The sequence below is a fragment of the Hemitrygon akajei genome, chromosome 16 (genome assembly GCF_048418815.1).
Source record: "Hemitrygon akajei chromosome 16, sHemAka1.3, whole genome shotgun sequence".
NCBI classification, from domain to species: domain Eukaryota; kingdom Metazoa; phylum Chordata; class Chondrichthyes; order Myliobatiformes; family Dasyatidae; genus Hemitrygon; species Hemitrygon akajei.
Window position 1 is genome coordinate 86,527,073 of NC_133139.1, and position 20,129 is coordinate 86,547,201.

A 20,129-nucleotide genomic window follows, 5' to 3' on the forward strand; every position below is an offset into this window, starting at 1 on the left:
TAGTGGTGATTCACAGATTTTATTTACAGATGGTGAAGTTATGAATATCTCAGAAAAGGAGAAGAGTGAAAAGAACAAGTAGTTGTACTCATTCTGCTAGTCTCCATCATGATTATTGGGTTGGATTGTGCTTGATCTGAACAGCTACACCTACGCATTCTTCGTCTCATCCCTGTACTGAAACTATGGCTACACTGACCTTTGCAGCCATATTGCTCCAAATAAAACATTTCTTCCACAGCCGTCAACCAGGTGGAAAGGGCCACAAATGGAGACCAGGTCTCTTGACAAAGTACCCTAAGGGCCCCAACTCTGGCATTGCTCTTGCGTTCTTTGGCATATTATCCCATTGAATAATTTTACAATGCTTTGATAATTAGAGACATTTAACATCTATAAAATTGGTTTAAGCAACTTTAAAAATCACTTCATAAAATTATGGACTTAAAACATTAAACTACTTGGAAATGTAAATATAAACTGAAATGATGGGGGGAAAGAAACAAATTTACAAAGATCAGGGAATTCTGTTAGATGAATGGGGTTGGACACCATGTGCGAGGAGAAGCTGAAGGGGGGCATATGCAGAATCTATCCGACTCCTGAGTTCAGTAGGTTATGTAATTCAATGGTGAATTCAAAAATTGAGTGACCATCAGATTTGGTAAATTCAGGCTGCAGTGCACATGTTTAGGAGTCTAGAACCTGCTTACAGGTATACTACAGCTAGCTAGCCTTCATGACAGAAATTGTGGTTGGTCATTACTCTGCTCTGTTTTCTTATTTTTTTCAATATGCATGAAAGTTTCCAACTCTCATCATTAAATATTTTTAAAAAAATCTTACTTTCAGGTGAGCAAATCCGGACACGAGAGGGTGGCACAGTAACACAGCAATAAACGCAATGGTCTGACAGTGACAGTGATCAACGATTCGACCCACTATCTGTAAGCAGTTGGTACCTTCTCCCCATGACCGAGTGAGCTCCCTTCCACGTTCCAAACACGTGCGGGTTAGTGAGTTATGCTCATGCGTAGGAGGTACACGCTGGAAGCACGGCACATCTGCTTGACCCAGGGGAGGTACCTGGAGAACCTGCTGCTGTTGCTGAATGATCTGTCTGCATTCCTCAAGCTCCAGCTTCAGCTTCGCCATCTCCTTTTCATGGTCAGTAACACTGACGACGTGCTCACCCTCCCCGGCAACCGGCGATTCCTTGGCAGCTGAGGACACAGATCATGTGGAGACAGTGATTAGGTGCCCAACGCATCACTGGCGCCAGCCTACCGGCCAAAGACGCAGCGACAGAAAGGTGCCGGAAAAAGGCAAACACCGTCATAACGTATCCCACTCACTCTGCGTACAGAGCATTTCTCCCACTCCCATCAGGGAGGAGGTTACACAGCGTCCACAACAGAGCCACTGGACTCAAAAGCAGCCTAGTGTTGATCAACACCTCCACCCACTAACCTTACCCCTCCACCACTACATCCTCAGTCCCTCAGCACCCCCCCCCATGCACTTTGTGTATATATAATCAGTCTATAAATACAAGGCCATACTCAATAGTTACTTGTACATTGTGTTTTATAGGATTGCTTTTATTTATTTTTAAATCCTCTACTCCCCACCGAGCTTTCATTTCCTCTCATCTGCCTATATACTCCCCCCGCCCCGAGTCCACTCCCCCTTTCCCCCCGCCCCGCCTGATCCACACTCCTCTCCTGCCAGATTCCTCCCTCTCCAGCCCTTGACCTTCACCCATCACCTTCCAGCTAGCCTCCTTCCCCTCACCCCACTTTTTATTCTGGCATCTCCCCCCTTCCTTTCCCGTCCCAATAAAGGGTCTCGGCCTGAAACGTCAGACAGTGTATTCATGTCCAGAGACGTTGCCTGACCTGCTGAGCTCCTCCAGCTTTTGTGTGTGCTGCCTCAGATTTTTTATGCTTATTGGTTTGTCTGCCACATTGGATCTGGGGTGACAATATTTTCCATTCTCCCTCACACTGAAGAAGGACCATAAACAATCCTGACTTGCGTTAGCAAAGAGACAGGGCTGCACATTCATTCCCTTCGTTCTTGGGGCAAGAGGTTGCTGACCAGTCCAGCATTTACCATCCATACCTGATGGAGTTAGACCTGCCACAGCTGCCCTCGACTTGGTTCCTATTAGATCAAACTGACAAGGATAGATGCAGAAAATGAATTATCTTTAGAAACAGAAAATAGGAGTACAAGATCATAAGACTAGAAGACTGAAAGGCCATTTTAGTCCATCGAGTCTGCTCTGCCATTTCCTCGCAGCACCAGTCTCCTGCCTTCTCCCCGTATCCCTTCATGCCCTGACCAATCAGGGATCGATCAACCTCTGCCTTAAATACACATACAGACTTGCCTCCACAGCTGCCTGTGGCAAAGAATTCCACAGATTCACCACTCTCTGGCTAAAGAAATTCCTCCTCATCTCCGTACTAAAAGGATGCCCCTCTATTCTGAGGCTGTGTCCTCTTGTCTTAGACCCTCCCACCATAGGAAACAGCCTCTCCACATCCACTCTATCAAAACCTTTCAGCATTCGACAGGTTTCAATGGGGTCACTCCTCAGTCTTCTGAATTCCAGTGAATACAGGCCCAGAGCCATCAAACGCTCTTCTTATGCAAGCTGTTCATTCCTGAAATTATTTTTTGTGAACCTCATTTGAACCCTCTCCAGTTTCAGCACATCCTCTCTAAGACAAGGGGCCAAAAACTGCTCCCAATACTCTGTGAGGCCTCACCAGCGCCACTTGCAATGTTAGCATTCATTTCATTTGCCTTCATCACCACAGACTCAACCTGCAAAATAATCTTTAAGGAATTCTGCACAAGGACTCCCAAGTCCCTTTGCACCTCAGAGTTTTGTATCTTCTCTCCCTTTAGAAAATGATCAACCCTTTCATTTCTTCTACCAAAGTGCGTGACCATGCACTTCCCAACACTGTATTCCATCTGCCGTTTCCATGCCCATTCTCCTTAATCTAACTCTTTCCGTAGCCTCTCTACTTCTTCAAAATGACCTGCCCCTTCCCCCATCTTCATATTGTCTGCAAAGTCATCAATTCCATCACCTAAATCATTGACATGTAACGCAATAAGAAGCGGTCCCAACACAGACCCCTGTGGAACATCGTTAGTCACCGGCAGCCAACCAGAAAAGGCTCCCTTTATTCCTACTCTTTGCGTCCTGCCAATCAGCCACTGCTTTATCCATGCTAGAATACTTCCTGTAATACCATAGGCTCGTACTTGTTAAGCAGCCTCACGTATGGCTTCTTGTCAAAGGCCTTCTGAAAATCCAAGTACACATCAACTGATTCTCCATTGTCTATCCTGCTTGTTATTCAAAAAATTCCAACCAATCTGTCAGGCAAGATTTTCCTCACGAAGAAACCATGCTGATTATGGCCTATTTTACCATGTGCCTCCGAATACCCTGAAACCTCATCCTCAATAATCGACTCCAACATCTTCCCAACCACTGAGATCGGATCAACTGGCCTATAATTTCCTTTCTTCTGCCTCTCTCCCTTCCTGAAGAGCGGAGTGACATTTGCAATTTTCCAGTCTTCTGGAGCCATTCTAGAATCTATGATTCTTGAAAGATCATTACTAATGTTTGCACAATCTCTTCAGCCACTTCTTTCAGAATCCTGGTGTGTACACCACGTGGTCAAAGTGACTCATTCACCTTCAGACCTTTCAGTTTCCCAACAACCTCCTCTCCAGTATTGGCAACTTCACACACTTCATGACCCCCAACACCTGGAACTTCCACCGTACTGCTAGTGTCTTCCACAGTGAATACTGATGCAAAATATTTATTCAGTTTCCTTATCCCTCGTTACTACCATTCTCACCTCTCTTTTACACATTATGTATCTGAGGAAACTTTTCGTACCCTCTGTAATATTATCGGCTAGCTTACTTTCATATTCCATCTTTACCTTCTTAATGACTTTTTTCAGTTCTCCATCTGGGACATGACCTCTTTATGTTACTATCTTTGGTGAGGAGACACAGGAATCTGAAGATGCCCAGTCAATGTTCTTCCCCTTCACCATCAGATTTCTAAACGCTCCATGGACTCTACCTTATTATTCATCTTTTATACCATTTATTTTGTAACTTCGTTTTTTTAAAAAAACATCTTGCACTGTACTGCTGCCACAAATCTGCATGGTAACGTAGTGGGTTAGCACTACTCTTTACTGTATAGGCAACACCAGTTCAATTCCCACCCTTGCCTGTAAAGACTTAGTATGTTCTCCCTGTCGTCGCGCGGTTTTCCGCCAGGTTCTCTGGTTTCCTCCCACAGTCCAAAGCCGTACCGGTTGGTAGGCTAATTGGTCATTGTAAATTGTGTCGTGATTAGGCTCGGATTAAATCAAGAGCTGCTGGGATGAGCATCTCGAAGGGCCAGAAGCTCTGACTACGTGCTGTATCTCAGTCAATGAATAAAAAGCAACAGATTACAACGCACACGCCAGTGACAATGAACCCGATTCTGAAATGGTCCTTCAGGACTGCTGCACCTTTCGACATAATCAGAATCAGGGTTAATCACCGACACGCTGCACTTGTGAAATTTGTTGTTGTGTGGAAGCAGTACAGTGCATCTGCAAGTTACAGCATAAATAAATAATGCAAAATTGAATTAGTGAGACAGTGCTCAGAAACCCGACAGAGAGGAAGAAGTTAGTTTTAAGACAACAGGAGAATACTGGAAACGGCCTGTAGATCATGGTATGAGAACTCAGTCTCACATTCCAAGGAATCATACTGCTATAAGCCACCAGAGATGGGCAAGGGTGACCCCAATTCCCAGCTCTCAGCTCTGCACGTTTACAGCTCATTAGTTACGTGAAGACGTGGTGAAGGTCTCTCCCTTTCAGGCCACAAGACCCAGATCCCCATCGAGTGAAATAACGTCTTATCAACTAGAATTAAACTCTGGACTGCAGGAGATTAAGGGGTGATCGATAGAGGTTTAAAACATCATGAAGGGCATAGAGGGTGAAAGCAATTTGTTTTGACCCCAGGGAGGGGATGCTAAAGATTATAAGGCCATGGATTTAAGACCAGAGGAGAGAAATTTAAAAGGAACATTGGGGCAGCACATTCAGACACGTTTGGTGTGCATCAGTCAGGGTACGAGGGGATTTAGGGAGAAGGCAGGAGACTGAGGCTGAGAAGGAAATGGATCAGCCAAGATGCTCCTATATCTTGTGGTCTTAAGGCACTTGGAATGAGCTGCCATAGATAGTGGTTGAGGTGGCCGCTTTGGCAAAAGAAACCACCTGGGCAAGTACGTGGATAGGAGAGGTGGCAAATGGGGGTAGCTTGCTGAGCAAAACCACCAACATGGATGCTCTGGGCTTTCCCAGCAGTATGATTATGTTGCCTCGTTTCTGTTCTTTGCCCAGGGAAACTAATTGCTTGTGCTCAGTTAACTTCCAGACAAGTTACTTTAATGAAATAATGCCCCCAATCTCATTACCGGCGATTCCTCGTGTTTCCAAGTGATCCTTTAACAAGTTCCACTGCTTCAGAAGGCCATCAGTAAAATGTTTCCGGTCCACATCCTGCGTTTCATTGAGGCCCACGTCTTCCTCCTGTTTCGGGAAAGCAGCTCTTTAGAAGTTTGTCACATGTGTTACTTCCAGCAATGGTCAGGATGGTTTAAAAAGCAGTACAGGAGCCCTGGGTCCCACACCACCAGGTTCAGGAACTGTTATTACCCCTCAACCATCAGCTCCTGAACCAGTGTGGGACAACTTCACTCACCTCAGCAGAGCTGATTCCACAACCTATGGACTCATTTTTAAGGACTCTACAACTCATGCTCACAATATATATTTATTACTATTTTGTTTTTCTTTGTTTTATATGTTTGCATTATTTGTTGCTTTGCACATGGCTGTCTGTCTGTGTGCAGTTTTAATTGATTCTATTGACTTTTTTGTATTTACTGTGAATGCCTGTGAGAAAATGAACCTGTGTTCTATATGGTGATATATGTACTTTGATAATAAATTTACTTTCAACTTTAATTTGACATTTAACAGCACAGAGGGCTGTCTCGCTGCAACTGTGTCAGATTTTTACGGGACACCTGGATACAGACGGTAGGTTTGGATTCTTAGAGTGGCCTGTAGTGCAGAGCGAGATTTGTCTTAAAGGGAGAAATTGTGTCAATGCTTGCAGGACTCAAAGGCTTGTTGCATTAGAGATGTAAGGAACTAAACTGTAAGGCACAACAGCATCTCTACATTCATAGAAGTTTGCATGTCAGTTAAAACTTTGATGAACTTTTATAGCGGAGAGCATCCTGACTGACTGCATCACAGCCTGGTGTGGAAACAGCAATGTCCAGCCATAGAAAAGCCTACAGAAAGGGTGGGTGCAGCCAGTCCGTCACAGACCAAACCCTCCCCACAGGAAAGCAGTATCCATCGAGGATCCTCACCACCCAGACCATACACTCCTCTCACTTCTTTCACAATGGGCAGGAGGCTCAGAAGCTTTAGATCTCACACCAGCAGGTTCAGAAACAGATATTACCCGATAGCCATCAGGCTCCTGGACCAGCGTGGATAACTTCACTCACCTCAGCTCTGAACTATTTCCACAACCTATGGACTCGCTTTCAAGGGCTCTAGAACTCATCTTTATTTTTCTTTTATTTGACACAATCTGACTTTTGCATATTAGTTGTTTGTCTGTCATTGTTTAGGTATAAATTTTGTATTTATTTTCCTGTAAATGCCCACAAGAAAATGGATCTCAAGTTAGTACCCGGTTACATGTACGTACTTTGATAATAAATTTGCTTTGACTTTGAACAAGCGTGATACAAGGGCACAGGAACCAGAACAAGCCTAATTAGGCAGCAGTGGACGGGTTAGTGTTCCTCATAAATGGGACCTTCAGCGGGATTACTACCAGACTACTTTAAGTGACAACCATGGAGAGAGCAGGATTCCTGAAGGATCAGTTCACAGAACAATAGCGTTGAGCGTTGCTCTCATCACAGGACTCACACTCACCAGCAGGGACTGAAGGGAACTGGGTCTGCAGAGCTCCTCCTGGGCACTCAGGAGGTCACTCATCTCCTTCTTCATGTGGCTCACAGCCCTTTTCAGCTCTGCATTGTCCAGTGCCAGCTGCTGGAGTTGTGTCTCGTAGTTACTGGCAAGAACCTTGTACATCTCCCCTTCCCTCCTGCGACAGAGGAGAGAACAAAGAAAGTAGAGAAAGAAAAAACAAGGAAAGATGAGCTTTATTCACGGAGATACGGTGCGGAACAGGCCCTTCGAGCCACACCACCCAGCAATCCCCCAGTTTAATCCTAGCCTAATAATGAAACCATTTACAATGACCAATTAACACTAACCGGTATGTCTTTGGAATATTGGAGGAAACTGGAGCACCCGGAGGAAACACACGTGGTCACGGGGAGAATGTACAAACTCCTTACAGGCAGCAGTGGGAATTGAACCCCAGTTGCCGGTACTGTAAAGCGTTGTGCTAACCACTATGCTACTGTGCCACCCCTATACATCAAAAATGCATCGTCTGCAACAAATGAAATCAGGGAGGGTTGGGGACAGCCCACAAGTGTTGCCGTGCTTCCAGTGCGGCATGCCCACAACTTTCTAACATTAACTGCATGTCTCTTTGGAAAGCAAGAGGAAACCAACACAATCACAGGGAAAAGTTACAAACTCCTTGGAGGCAGTGATGGGAATCGAACCCTGATCTGTGAATGCCAGCACTGGAAAGTAATGCACGAACCATCATGCTACCGTGCCATTCCCCGTTCTCAAGGCACACAGTCCCTCTTGCCTCTCCTGCATCCAAACAGGACACAGGAGCTGGTGCCAACTTCACTGCTGCCGCAGCGAGCTCCACAAGTAATACAGGATTAAATCTCACCATTCTTGACGAAAGGGGCTCAGGGTTAAAGTGGGGTTAAGTTTGTATCAGTCAGCATTGGAGAAATAAATTCATCCGCCCTTTCAACTGCAAATTTACTAATTGTACATTTTTGGCAGATTAGCCGAGATGGGGTGTACAGAACAGGGCTGTCAGAGCTGCATTGTACAGAAACCAGCTCTTTAGCCCAACTCTACAATGAGCACAAGAGATTCTGGACATGCTGGAAATCCTGATCAACCCCAAATGCTGGAGGAACTCAGCAAGTCAGACAGCATTCATGGAGGGAAATGAACAGTCAAGATCCTTCATCAGGATTGGAAAAGGGGGCAGAAGCCAGAATAAGGAAGGGAATGAGAAAGAAGGGAGGGAGAGGAGTTAATGGACATCAGAGAAATCAAAGTTCAGACGAACATCAATTTAAAAATTAAGTTAAGATCTATCATCAAAGTATTTACCTCGAGATTCATCTTCTTACAGGCAATTTACAAGGAATACAATGGAATTTGAGACAACTTATACAGAACAAAGACCAACAACTAATGTGCAAATTGTGCAAGTAATGAGAAATGAGTTGTAACGAGTCTGTCTCAGAAGCGGGCCTGTAGGCTGCCGAACAAGTTCAGCATTGTGGTGAGTGAAGATATGTAATAACGTGGCCATAGCAGTGCAGCTGCGTACGGACACGATGCCGGAGGAACTCAGCAGGCCAGGCAGCGTCTATGCAAAAGGGTAAACAGTCAACGTTTTGGGCTAAGACCTGATGAAGGGATCTCAGCCGGAAACGGCAGCTGTCTACCCTTTTCCATAGATGCCGCCTGGCCTGCCGAGTTCCTCCTGCATTTTATGTGCGTTACTTTGTATTTCCAGCATCTACTGATTTTTTGAGTTTGTCAACCTAGTGTGGTTTTCTGCTGCTGTAGCCGATCCACTTCAAGGTTCAACATGTTGTGCATTTTGAGATGCTCTTCCACACACCACTGTTGTAACGCGAGGCTATCACCTGTTTTTTGTTTATTTTTTGTGCTGTTCTCTAAACTCTAGAGTCTGTTGTGACACTTAGGCCACATTTCTTCCCCATTCTGATGTTTTGTCTGAACAACTGAACCTTGACCATGTCTGCATGCTTTCATACATTGAGTTGCTGCCACCTGATTGGACAAGTGTGGGAATGCCAGGTCTAGAGACTATTGTTTGTGAAAATCCCAGGAGATATCACAGAAATGATGGCCCGACTGCTCCAAGAACATAGAATTCCAGTCACGCATGAGCCAACGGTAACACTGAGGACAGCATTGTGGAGACCAAAGGGACAAACCAAGCTACTGGACAAGACCAGTGCGGTCTACAAACTCCAGTGGAAATATTCCGTTGGCCAGACTGGGAGAAAACTATCCGGAAGGATCCATGAACATCACCTGGCTGTAAAGTGGCACAACCAACGCTCTCCAAACTCTACCCATGAAGACAGAGAAGGGTACAAATTTGACTGGGCGTCAGTGAAAATCATAGCACGGTATGCAAGAGAATTCCTAGAAGCATGATTTTCCAAGACAATTCTGTAAACAAACATGTAGACCTTGATCCTACTTACGCGCCAATGTGTGGTCTGGAATTTTGCCCAATGCACAAAGTTCGTCACCTAACCAATCAGCGACGAGGTTTCCTCCTCACATCACAAATGATGACCAATCAGCTGATTGATAAGTACATAAAGGCCAAGCATTCTGAGGACACACCAGTTAATAGCACATAGATGATGTCTCTTTGTATGCTGACAAAATGTTTGTAAGTAATCTATTGTGTTTATCTTTCCTAGTATTTTTGTGCTGCATTGGATCCAGAATAACAATTATTTCATTCTTTTACATTTGTGTACAAAACAAAAAGAGATTAAGAATCCTGAATCTTTACTGAGGCAGAGTCCATGGAGGGGAGATTGGTTGCTGTGATGTGCGGAGGATGTTGTGCAGAGTGTAGAACACAATAGGTTCAGCCTGGTAACCTCGACAGTTATTCTAGATTGATTAACAGGACAACACAATGCCAGAAAGACTTCCCACCTTGATTCAGTCTTCCCCGTTCTCCACAACGAGCGTCTTCCATCAGATCGCCCAATCTGATTCAGGATATCTATAGCTTAAAGATTTAAAAATTAGCTGCCATGTGTATATTGAAATATCAAAATGAACTGGATCATCTGCATCAAAGTTCAAAGAACAATGTATACAGTATACAACCCTGAGATTCACCTTCTTGCAGACAGCTAGAAAACAAACACCACAGAATATAGCACAAATTAAAAACAAACACAAATAATAATAAATAAACAATACTGAGAACACAAGTTAGAGTTCTTGGAAGTGAGTCTGTAGGTTGTGGAATCAGTTCAGTGTTGAGGTGAGTGAAGTTATCCACACTGGTTCAGGAGCCTGATGGTTATAGGGTAATAACTGTTCCTGGTGAGTGGAGACAAAGCTCCTGTACCTCCTTCACAATGGCAGCCATGAGAAGAGAGCATGACCTGGATGGAGGGGGTCTTTGAGGATTAGACAACTCAAAGGATGCTCTTGACCCTGGGCGTCATGGTGTGGATGCGACTTGAGCATTAAGCTTTAATGTTTTAGGGAATTTACATTTCAAAACCTCAGCAATGTTTCCGGGTTACTTTCAAAATCTCACTGTTAAGATGATTACACTTTTATCTCAAAGTAAATTCATTACCAAAGTATGTATTTGTGACCATATACAACCCTGAGATTCACTTCCTGTGGGCATTCAGGGGGAGTACAAGAAACAATAGAATCAATGAAAGACTACACCCAACATGACAGACAACAACCGATGTACAAAAGAAAAACAAACAAACAACAACAATAAATAAGCGAAAGACAGAGAACATGAAATTATCGGCTTTTGCAAATAAAACAGCGGAGTGGTTTTATATTTAAGAAAAACCATAACAACCCATTTATCGATCTCCAAATCCTGAACACAAAGTGCAGTAAATGAACGTACATCATCACGTCAGACCAGCCTCTTAAAGTAAATCCTAACAATGTCTGTGGTCGTGAATTATGTATGTTTCCACCATTTACATCACCTTACACACGAGCCACCCCGGAAATTCACAGAAACCAGCATTGGGAACCTGCCCAGAGCTCGGACGAGCTGCTCGGTTCAGGTCCTGTGTTCCACGGGTGGAGGAACAGCAGGTGCTTCTGGGTCATCCAGGGGTGTGTTGACACACTCATGTGATGGGAGGAGCTTGATAGTGGAATCCTCCAGATCTTGGTGGGCCGGTGCAAGGTGACCTACTGAAATACATTCAGGTCTACCCCTCTCATCTCCGAGGAAAGTCTTTCCTCTCCATTCACAAATGCTGATCGGCCCGTCGTGAGGGGGCTAAGGGGCCGTTGGTGTGCATCGTGGCAGATGAAAACAAACAACATGGAATAGAGGTCGACAGGAACCCAAAAGTTCTGTACGCCATGATGGGAGGTAGGAATAGGTGAAAAGGAATTGAATTTACTGAGGAGGGTGGAATACTGTTGAGTGGCCGACCAGGCAGTCGTGGTGTCAGGAATAAAATCACTCGGCACTCGTAATAGCCGCCTGTCTACCAGCCCAGCCATGGTTGACCACAGGTCCTCGTTTGGAGCTGTCCCGAGCCCCAGCAGGACCCATGGGAGACGATTCTGCCAGCACTCAGGGCAGCCTTTAAGGCGCGGAGAAACCGCTCGCATCAGCCATTGGACTGCGGTTGATATGCTGTGGTGTGATGTCGCCTGGTGCTGAGGTTCTGGGGCATCGCAGCCCAGAGGTCTGGTATGAACTGGGGACTGTGGTCAGGGAACGAGCAACCCGGGTGCTGATGAATGCCTGAGCCTTGTCTGTGACCATCGTTGACCTCTGGCCACCTGCTGGTACAGTCCACAACAGCAAGGAGGTGTGTGAAACCGCGGGAGGGGGCAAGAGGACCAACAAGTTCCACATTGCCGTGGTCAAACCGTTGTTCAAGGTCCTCAAAAGATGCCAATGGTGCCTGAACATGGTGGTTAACTTTTGCCCGCTGAAACTCCACACAGGCTGCAGTCCAATCACACACATCCTTTCTGTGGCTGTGCCAAACAGGCTTTAGTACAACCAGTTTCTGTGAGACCTTCCCGCCCGGATGCGAGAGGCCGTGTATGGAGTTGAAAACAGTTTGTGGGCACTCTGGGGTGAGGAAGACTGGTTGAGACATCGCACAGGAGAGAAACCCCAGTTTCCCCAAACTTAGTGTCAGCCACCTGCAGCCCCGTGACAGCTGTTCGGTAAGCCTGGGCCTCCGAGTCAGTAACTCGGTCAGCTGCCATGCCTACATAGTCATCCCCCGTGTATACGGCCTCGACAGCTAGCTGTGAGGGGCAAATCAGCCATGGCGTTACATTTCCCCTTGATATCAGTTGTGTTCTCTGATATGTAGGCCAGCTGCTACTGCTGCTGTGCAGATTAAGGGTCTTATTTGGCCATATCATGCACAAGAGATTTGTGGTCAACAAATGTGAAATGTTGATTCTCTAGAAGAAAACAAAAAAAAAAGCGGTTGGCCAGATGGAGACTGAGAAACTCGTCAGACAGAGACCGAGAAACTCATGGTCAGACAGAGACCGAGAAACTCATGGTCAAACGTGCCGTGCAAACTCTCGGGAGGGGGTTCGGAGCTGTCGGCTGAAGGTGGTGAGCAGCTGCCGCGTACCCCCCAGTGAACTGGTTTACACAGCACACACAGTATAGTCTGAAGCGTCAGTAGTAATGGCTATAGGCGGGTTGGGGAGCGGGTACACCAGTAGGGCCACATTGGAAAGAGCTCATTTGGTATCAAATGCTCTGGTCATGTCTGCTGGCCAGTCAAGCATGTGATTAGGTGAATTACCTTTAAGCACACTGTACAGCGGGAGTTCAAGGTCAGCAGCTCATGGAATGGAGCGGTGAGAGAAGTTCACCGTGTCTAAAAACTCTGTAGCTTTTTAGTATTACAGAGCAGTGGGAAATCCATGATGGCAGCAGCTACTTCTGACGGGAGGAGTTCCATTCCTTCTGTGGAGATGTGATGGCCGAGAAAGTCAGGGGTTGATAACCCAAGCTGGCATTTAGCAGGGTTAATAATCACCTGTTTGGCTTATGTGCTCGTAATGTGTGCAGAGATGTGATAAATGTTCGAATTTGGACGCACAGGCGACAAGTTTGGCATCCAGGTAAAGATAAAGAAAATCCAAGTCTTTTAATGGAGTCCAACAGCTATTGGAAAGTCTGTGCTGTATTTTTCAGCCCAAACGCACGCTCAGAAACTCAAAAAAAGGCCAGAGTTATCAGAGCTGGTTTCAGAATGTCCTCCCAGCACACAGGGACCTGATGGCAGCCCCTAACTAGATAAACTTTGGATCAACTCCAGATAAACTTGCCAAAAAGTCTCAGAAGTGTGAGGCCAGGTAACAATCGGAAGTGGTGGCCTTGTTAAGGAAGTACTCAGCATGTGGGTGGCAACCACCATTGGACTTAGGAAGCATGTGGAGCAGCGAAACCCAGGGGCTATTCAACCAGAACAAAGCCAAGCTCTTCCATGTTGGCAAACTCAGCCTTCGTGGTTGGCAGCTTTTCTGGGTCCAGTCTACACACAGTTGGCATGGACTAGTGGGCCAGTTGTAGAAATGTGGTGTTCGACCCCATGTTTTGTGACTGCAGTGGAGAATGTGGGCTTGGTGAGGTTTGGAAATTCGCTCAGCAGTCGAGTAAACTCACATGTGGTGGTGCATGGACTTGACAGGTCTGTGGGGAACTTACCAGGGGAGCAGGGGAACGACCCAAAGTTCTTGACATCCACAAGCCGGCAGTTCTTAAGATCGACTAACAGTCCTTGGGCACACAGGAAATCTGCACCTAGAAGAGGTCTAGCCACTTCAGCCAGGACATCACCCACTGAAGCAGAACGTCACCCATCGTGTCCCTTATGTATGAATCTTGCTGCTGTTGGTGGCCTCCAGTGTGGTTTTGTCACTTTTGGCTTCTCATCAATAGGCGATGCCAGCAGCACCCTCACTTGAGCACCCGTGTCACAGGAAGCATCACCCTGAAAGGGTGTCGGTATTGAACAGTAGAAGACCCTGCCAGCTGTTCATAGACATCTGATGTCCTGATATTCTGGCTCTGTCAAAGATGTAAGGCAGTCGACACTTTCTAGCATTCCTTCCAAAGTGAGTGTGGTAAAAAACACAGGCCTGGCTTCACATGATTGGCAACTGCGGGCAACCTTGTGTTGGGGGCCTTGCTGACCAGGCTTATTGAGGTACAGAAAGGAGGAACTATGCATCACTGCCCAGCTGAGTGTAGACTATCAACTGTTTTAGCAGGCTCCCTATAGTACTTTGCAGTGCATTAGTGAGGGCTATGTGAACTTGATCGGGCATTTGCCACATGAAGAGTTCTTTAAAAATAAAACAGGGATGGCGATTTCCCAGGAGAGGCAGCATGTGGTCCATTAGCTCCGATGGCCTAGCATCGCCAAGGCCGGGCAAGGGGAGCAACTGTTTGGCACGTTCTGAGTCCGATAGTGCAAAAGTCTGTAAAAGGCGAGTTTTCAGCGATTGGTACTAGGAGAGTGTTCAAGTAGATTCACCACTCTGGTAGCCATGGAGTTTCAGAGTGATGCTACCACATAGTAGAATGTGGTGTTCCCGCAGTGAGAATTGGGCCTCGGCTTGTATAAATCAAGCAATGGCATTTTGGTCCCAAAACTCCAACAGTTTGAAAGTGACTGTGTTGGCTGAATGTTCATGCTCCGGAATCGTCCTGGAGCACTGCAGTTACCAATGTAGATTTTCAGAAATTAAAACGGCTGAGGGGTTTTCTATTTAAGAAAAACTTGAACAACTTGCTTAATATAGTGGTAAAAATACTTCATGTAATTACATCATCACGTCAGACCAGCCTCTTAAAGAGAACCCCTACTCAATGTCAGTGGTTGTGAACTGTGTTTAGTGGGTTCTCAGCATGAACTTCAGATTAAAAACTAGACTGAAAAGCTCGTAGCCTAAAACAACCAAGGTGTTCCAATGGAGATGTAGGGTTCAGAACATTGCATCATCTCTGAGATGTCATAGAAGCAAAACTTTAACCTCCTCTACATGAATGCGCTCTGAATTCACATTTCTCCTTTCATAGTTACAGCACTTTGCTTGAAGAAAAAAAAAATAAACAGGTCAAAATGATGGATGTAATTTGCTCAGAGCAGAGCGCCTGAGAATGGCCCAGGATACCACGGCCAGTCCATCCCCAGGAACCTACCCATCCTTCTGTCCCTTTTATCTGTCAGGTGGAGATGCATCTTCTCTTTCAGTTTGGTTAGCTCCTGTTCCTTCCTCTTCAAGTCATGGATGTGTTGAGCAGCCCGGCTCGCGACGACATTCTGCAGTTTCGCCACCTGAATTAGAGGCAGCAGAGATCACCATCTAGAACTCAAACCCAAACCCCTCTGCTCCCTGCCCTTCCTCCAGTAAATAAAGAACAAAGGAGACTATAAAGGGACAGCCGTCAGTGCACAACGTCCACGCTGAACGATGCTGAGTTCAACTAGGCCTCCCTCTTCTGCCTGAATATGAACCAATTCCATGTGTGACTTCCTAAGTGTCACCATCATATCTGCTTCCACCTCAACACTGGCAACTGGCTCCGAGTTTTTAAAAAACTTTTAAAATTCCTCTAAACTTTCCCCTCTCACCATAAATGCTTCTCTTGTAGTACTTGTTGTTCCTACCTGGGAGAAAGATTCTGACTGCCTCCTATATTTGTTTGTCAGAGTTTTCAATGCACCTATAAAGCAGGGACAGAACCTTTAGCCTGGCATAATGTCAATTTAAGCTGCACATCTGCCCACAAAGGATGTTCAGACTCAAAAATAAAACATTGTCAGTTTGTACTCCTGCTCCTCACCCCTACCTCCTTCTGGCTTCTTCCCTCTTCCTTTCCGGTGCCAAGGGTAGCCAAGCATGAAATGAGAACTTTGTTACTCTCTATAGACACTGCCTGACCTGCTGAGTTCCTCCAGCATGTGTGCTGCTCTAAAAATGTTCTATTTTTTTTTAAACCAACTTTTCATGTGCCAAATACTGTTGACTTAGGATGCTTTCATATTGGGAAATGCTTTAAATACCAGTTCCCTTTTTTGTATCCCCACTTGGCACCATGCATCGTATCAGATGTGTTTAAAAACAGAATCTGAACATTCAGTGGGTGTCAGCAAAACAAAAGAGTTGGACACTAATTACAGAAATACACACAAGATGCTGGAGGAGCTCAGAAGGTCAAGCAGCATCTTTGGAAATGAATAAAGAGTCGATGTTTTCGGCCAAGACTCTTCAGAACTGGAATGAAACGGAGGCGATACACACCCCAGTTTGTATCAATGGCACTGAGGTGGAGATGTAGGAGCAGAAGTGGGCTATTCGGCCCATCGAGTCTGCTCCACCATTCAATTATGGGCTGATCCAATTCTTCCAGTCATCCCCACTCCCCTGCCTTCTCCCCATATCCTTTGATGCCCTGGCTAATCAAGAACCTATCTCCCTCTCTCTGCCTTTAATGACCTGGCTTCCACAGCTGCTCGCGTCAACAGGTTCCACAGATTTACCACCCTCTGACTGGAGAGATGGTTCACAGCTGCAATTCATTAAACATAGGAGCAGCGTTAGGCCATTCAGCCCATCAGGTCTGCTCTACCATTCACGCCCCCCACCCCCCACAATCCACAGCTGGTTCTGCTGACAGATCAGGGATCTGGCTGCCATTATTGTGTCATGATTGCTACAAGGGAGAAAGTGCTTGACACAAATCACACAGCAGCTGCACAATGGGACCCCTCACCCCAGACATACCTAAAGAATCCAGTATCTTCTGTTCTTTACTCCCCACCAACAATCCCGAGAGCAGTGCGATCAGTTGCCTCACTCTCTAGTATGAAGGCACCAGAGCACAAGTGCCCCCTCTCACTTGGCATCTTTCCCCTTCCTTCTCAGTCACGAAGGGTCTCGGCCTGACTGTTCATTCTTTTCCACAGACGCTGCCTGACCTGCCGAGTTCCTCCAGCACTGTGTGTTGCCTCGGGAAAAGCTGCAGAGGGTTGTAGACTCAGCCAGCTCGATCTTAGGCACTAGCCTCCCCACCATCGAGGACATCCTCAAGAGAGTGGAATCCGTCATTAAGGACCGTCACCAGCCAGGACACGCCCTCTTCTCATCGCTACCATCAGCAAGAAGGTAGGACAATCACTCGAGTTGAGCACTCCATGGAATTCCATGCCTCTGGACCCTGACCCCAATCTGTCAAGGACCATGTGGTGACTGCCCGTACATCAGCCTCCCCACGTTAAAGGCATTCTCCATTAATGGAATCCACCCTAACATCAGGTTCCCCAGTCAAAGATCCTTCAGGACTGACAGAGTCCTCAGTCTGAAACATTCAGTTTCTCCACCCACAGATACTTCCCGAGGGTTTCAGCATTTTTGTCTTTCCTTCCAACCGTCTTTAAATTTTCCAAAAAAATAAGTCAACTCCTGAGGACAGTGGTTCCCAACCTGTGGTCCATAGACCCCTCCGTTAATGGCAAAACTCCATGGCATAAACAAAGTTCGGGAAGCCCTGCCTCTGGAGAACATCAGACTCGACCCAAGTGATCGAGGAGGAGTGCAGGAACCTGAAGAGACACACTCAACGTTTTAGGAATCGCTTCTTCACCTCCACCATCAGATGTCTGAACGGACCATGACCACTCCCCTATTCTTTGCTCTCTTTTTGCAGTAATTATTTTTTAGATTTCTTACTGTAACTTAGTTTTATTATGTAATGCAACACTGCTGCTGGACAACAACTGATTTCACGACAGAGTGCACGCGATTCTGAAAAAGCTGGCTCCACAGCGGTGGAAGCAAATCCGAACAAACAGCAGTTCTTACCTCTTCCTTATTGCACTTGAGGAGGTTGTTAAGATTATGGACGTTTCTCTGGGCTTGTTGTTCTTTTGCCTGTACTGCAGCAAGTTCCCTCTCAAGTGCTTCTATCTGCTCCTGTTGGGAGGGTGGAGAGAGGAAAGTAATGGAAACAACTTTCAAGGGCACTGATTGCTCCATTGATTCTCCCTTCAAACTACAGTACTGTACTGTAGGCACGTGTACTGTTACTGTATACAGCTAGGGTGCCCAAGGCCTTTAACACAGCCCTGCAGTAATTTTATGTATCGCACTATACTGCTACCACAAAAAAAAAATCAGATTTCATGACCTACGTGAGTGATGATAAACCTGATTCTGATATGGGTGTCTATTGTGGACTGGGGCAGGGAGAGGCGATGATGGTTGGGAAAAGGGGAAGGGAGCATGAAATACCGGAGACATTCTGTGACGATCAATAATTTCAAATGTGATTACATTGCCTGGTGTCTCAGGGCTGGGTGTGTCTGCACCAGCACCACCAGGCACTCCTCCACCGCCACTTGTCCCACAGTCCAGCCACGGTGCTCCACCCTCACCATTTCCACATACTCTGCTCCCACCAGATTTGCAAACTCACTCTCCGCTCTACATTGGGAAAGTCCTAGGCACCCTTGCTACATACATGTGCCCAGGACTTTTGCTCACTACTGTAGTTCCCAAAGAGCGATAACAAAGACCACAGACACTGGGATCTGGAGCAACAGGTAATGAACTTGGAGGAGCTCAGCAGATTGAGCAGCGTCTGTGAGAGGAAAGGAAGCTGTGGATGTAAATCAGCACATTACAGGAACCAGCCTCCTCTCCGTGGGCTCTGTGTACACTTCCTACCGTCAAAGGCCCCATCTGCCCTGGACATTCTCTCTTCTCCCATTGGGCAGAAGATACAAAAGCCTGAAAGCACGTACCAATCAGGTTCAAGGTCATCTTCTACCCTGCTGTTATCTTGTACGATAAACTGATCTCTTGGTCTCACAATCTACATTATAACTTGCACTTTAACACTACTTTTTCAGTAGCTGCTACACACTATTCTGTGTTGTTTTGATTTTATCTTATTCCAGCTCAATGCGCTGTGTAATGATCTGACCCAAATAAACAGTATGCAAAATGAGCTGTTCATGGTATCCCAGCATGCGACAATAATAAACCAATCCCAGTGTTTCTAGTTGAAATCCTGAAAAGGGACTCAATCACGGTTTTAACCCAACCTGGTACTCCAGCTGCAGTGCTGCTGACAAAAAAGCCTTGCAGAGGGTGGTTAGGGGAGCAGAGAAGGTTATTGGGGTCTCCCTACCTTCTGTCCAAGACCTCTTTCAGAGTCAATGCCTCCAGAAGACACGGTACATCATTAAAGACCCCTCACACCCTCTCCATGAACTGTTTGTTCTTCTGCCATCAGGTAAACGTTACAGGAACATCAAAACTAAAACCACAAGGCTACTAAACAGCTTCCTCCCACAGGCAGTCAGACTGCTAAATAGCTGCTCTACCTGACTCTGCTTTGGACACTTTTAACTTGTTTTTAACTGACATGTGGCTGTTGTGTTTTACTATTTATTGTTGCGTTTGTTATGTTATGATTGCACTGCTCCTGGGAAAGGCTGTCTCACTCTGCCCTGCAGAGCTGATGTACAGTTAGAATGACAATACAGTTTTTGAATATTGAATCTTGATCATTCCTGCACCCCTCCCTCCTCAAGCAGATGTTCAATCTGAAGAGTTTCTCCGGCAGGTTATTTGTTGTCCTAGAAAATGGCATTCAGATACTCAGCTCCATTGGCTTGGCCAACTTTGGGGAAGGTCTGTCACACTGCAACACCACGCCTCTCAACAGGTATGCAGGGCTGAAGAGTTGCATTCAGATTCTATGCCTCACTTGGTTACACTCCCATCCATTAAATGAAGACTTTGGATTCAGATCAAGGCCGGGAGACTCTAGTGTAAAGATCCAGGGCCTCCCCAAGGACGGCCAATTTCAAGTGAGATGTCCAACTCTTTCAAGTGAACACAAGGGATCCCACGACAGTTTAGAAAAGCGGACCATCCCAGCCAACGTTCACCCCTCATTCGGCAATACTGAAAGGAGATCATCCAATCAACACGGGAAGGCTGTTATCCAGAAAATGGCCA

The 20,129-nt window shown here is 46.0% G+C and overlaps 1 protein-coding gene and 1 long non-coding RNA gene across 5 annotated transcripts in view; one reads left to right on the forward strand and one right to left on the reverse strand.

Annotated features, from left to right (window-relative positions):
- Positions 1 to 20,129, reverse strand: part of LOC140740250 (afadin- and alpha-actinin-binding protein-like) — a 38,032-nt gene that overhangs the window by 5,330 nt on the left and 12,573 nt on the right. For 3 of the 4 annotated variants that reach the window (XM_073069352.1, XM_073069354.1, XM_073069355.1), the window contains exons 5-10: positions 17,964 to 18,074; positions 15,301 to 15,436; positions 10,038 to 10,113; positions 7,086 to 7,260; positions 5,537 to 5,651; positions 1,087 to 1,223 (exon numbers count right to left, since the gene is read on the reverse strand). In XM_073069352.1, coding sequence (XP_072925453.1) covers positions 1,087 to 1,223; positions 5,537 to 5,651; positions 7,086 to 7,260; positions 10,038 to 10,113; positions 15,301 to 15,436; positions 17,964 to 18,074 — 750 coding nt within the window. The remainder of the gene's footprint in view (positions 1 to 1,086; positions 1,224 to 5,536; positions 5,652 to 7,085; positions 7,261 to 10,037; positions 10,114 to 15,300; positions 15,437 to 17,963; positions 18,075 to 20,129) is intronic. The other variant, XM_073069353.1, reaches the window with a different exon arrangement.
- LOC140740252 (uncharacterized) overlaps positions 9,711 to 20,129 on the forward strand; it is a 29,094-nt gene continuing 18,675 nt past the window's right edge. The window contains exons 1-2 of the long non-coding RNA XR_012101815.1: positions 9,711 to 9,762; positions 17,069 to 17,267. This is a non-coding gene — a long non-coding RNA (uncharacterized lncRNA). The remainder of the gene's footprint in view (positions 9,763 to 17,068; positions 17,268 to 20,129) is intronic.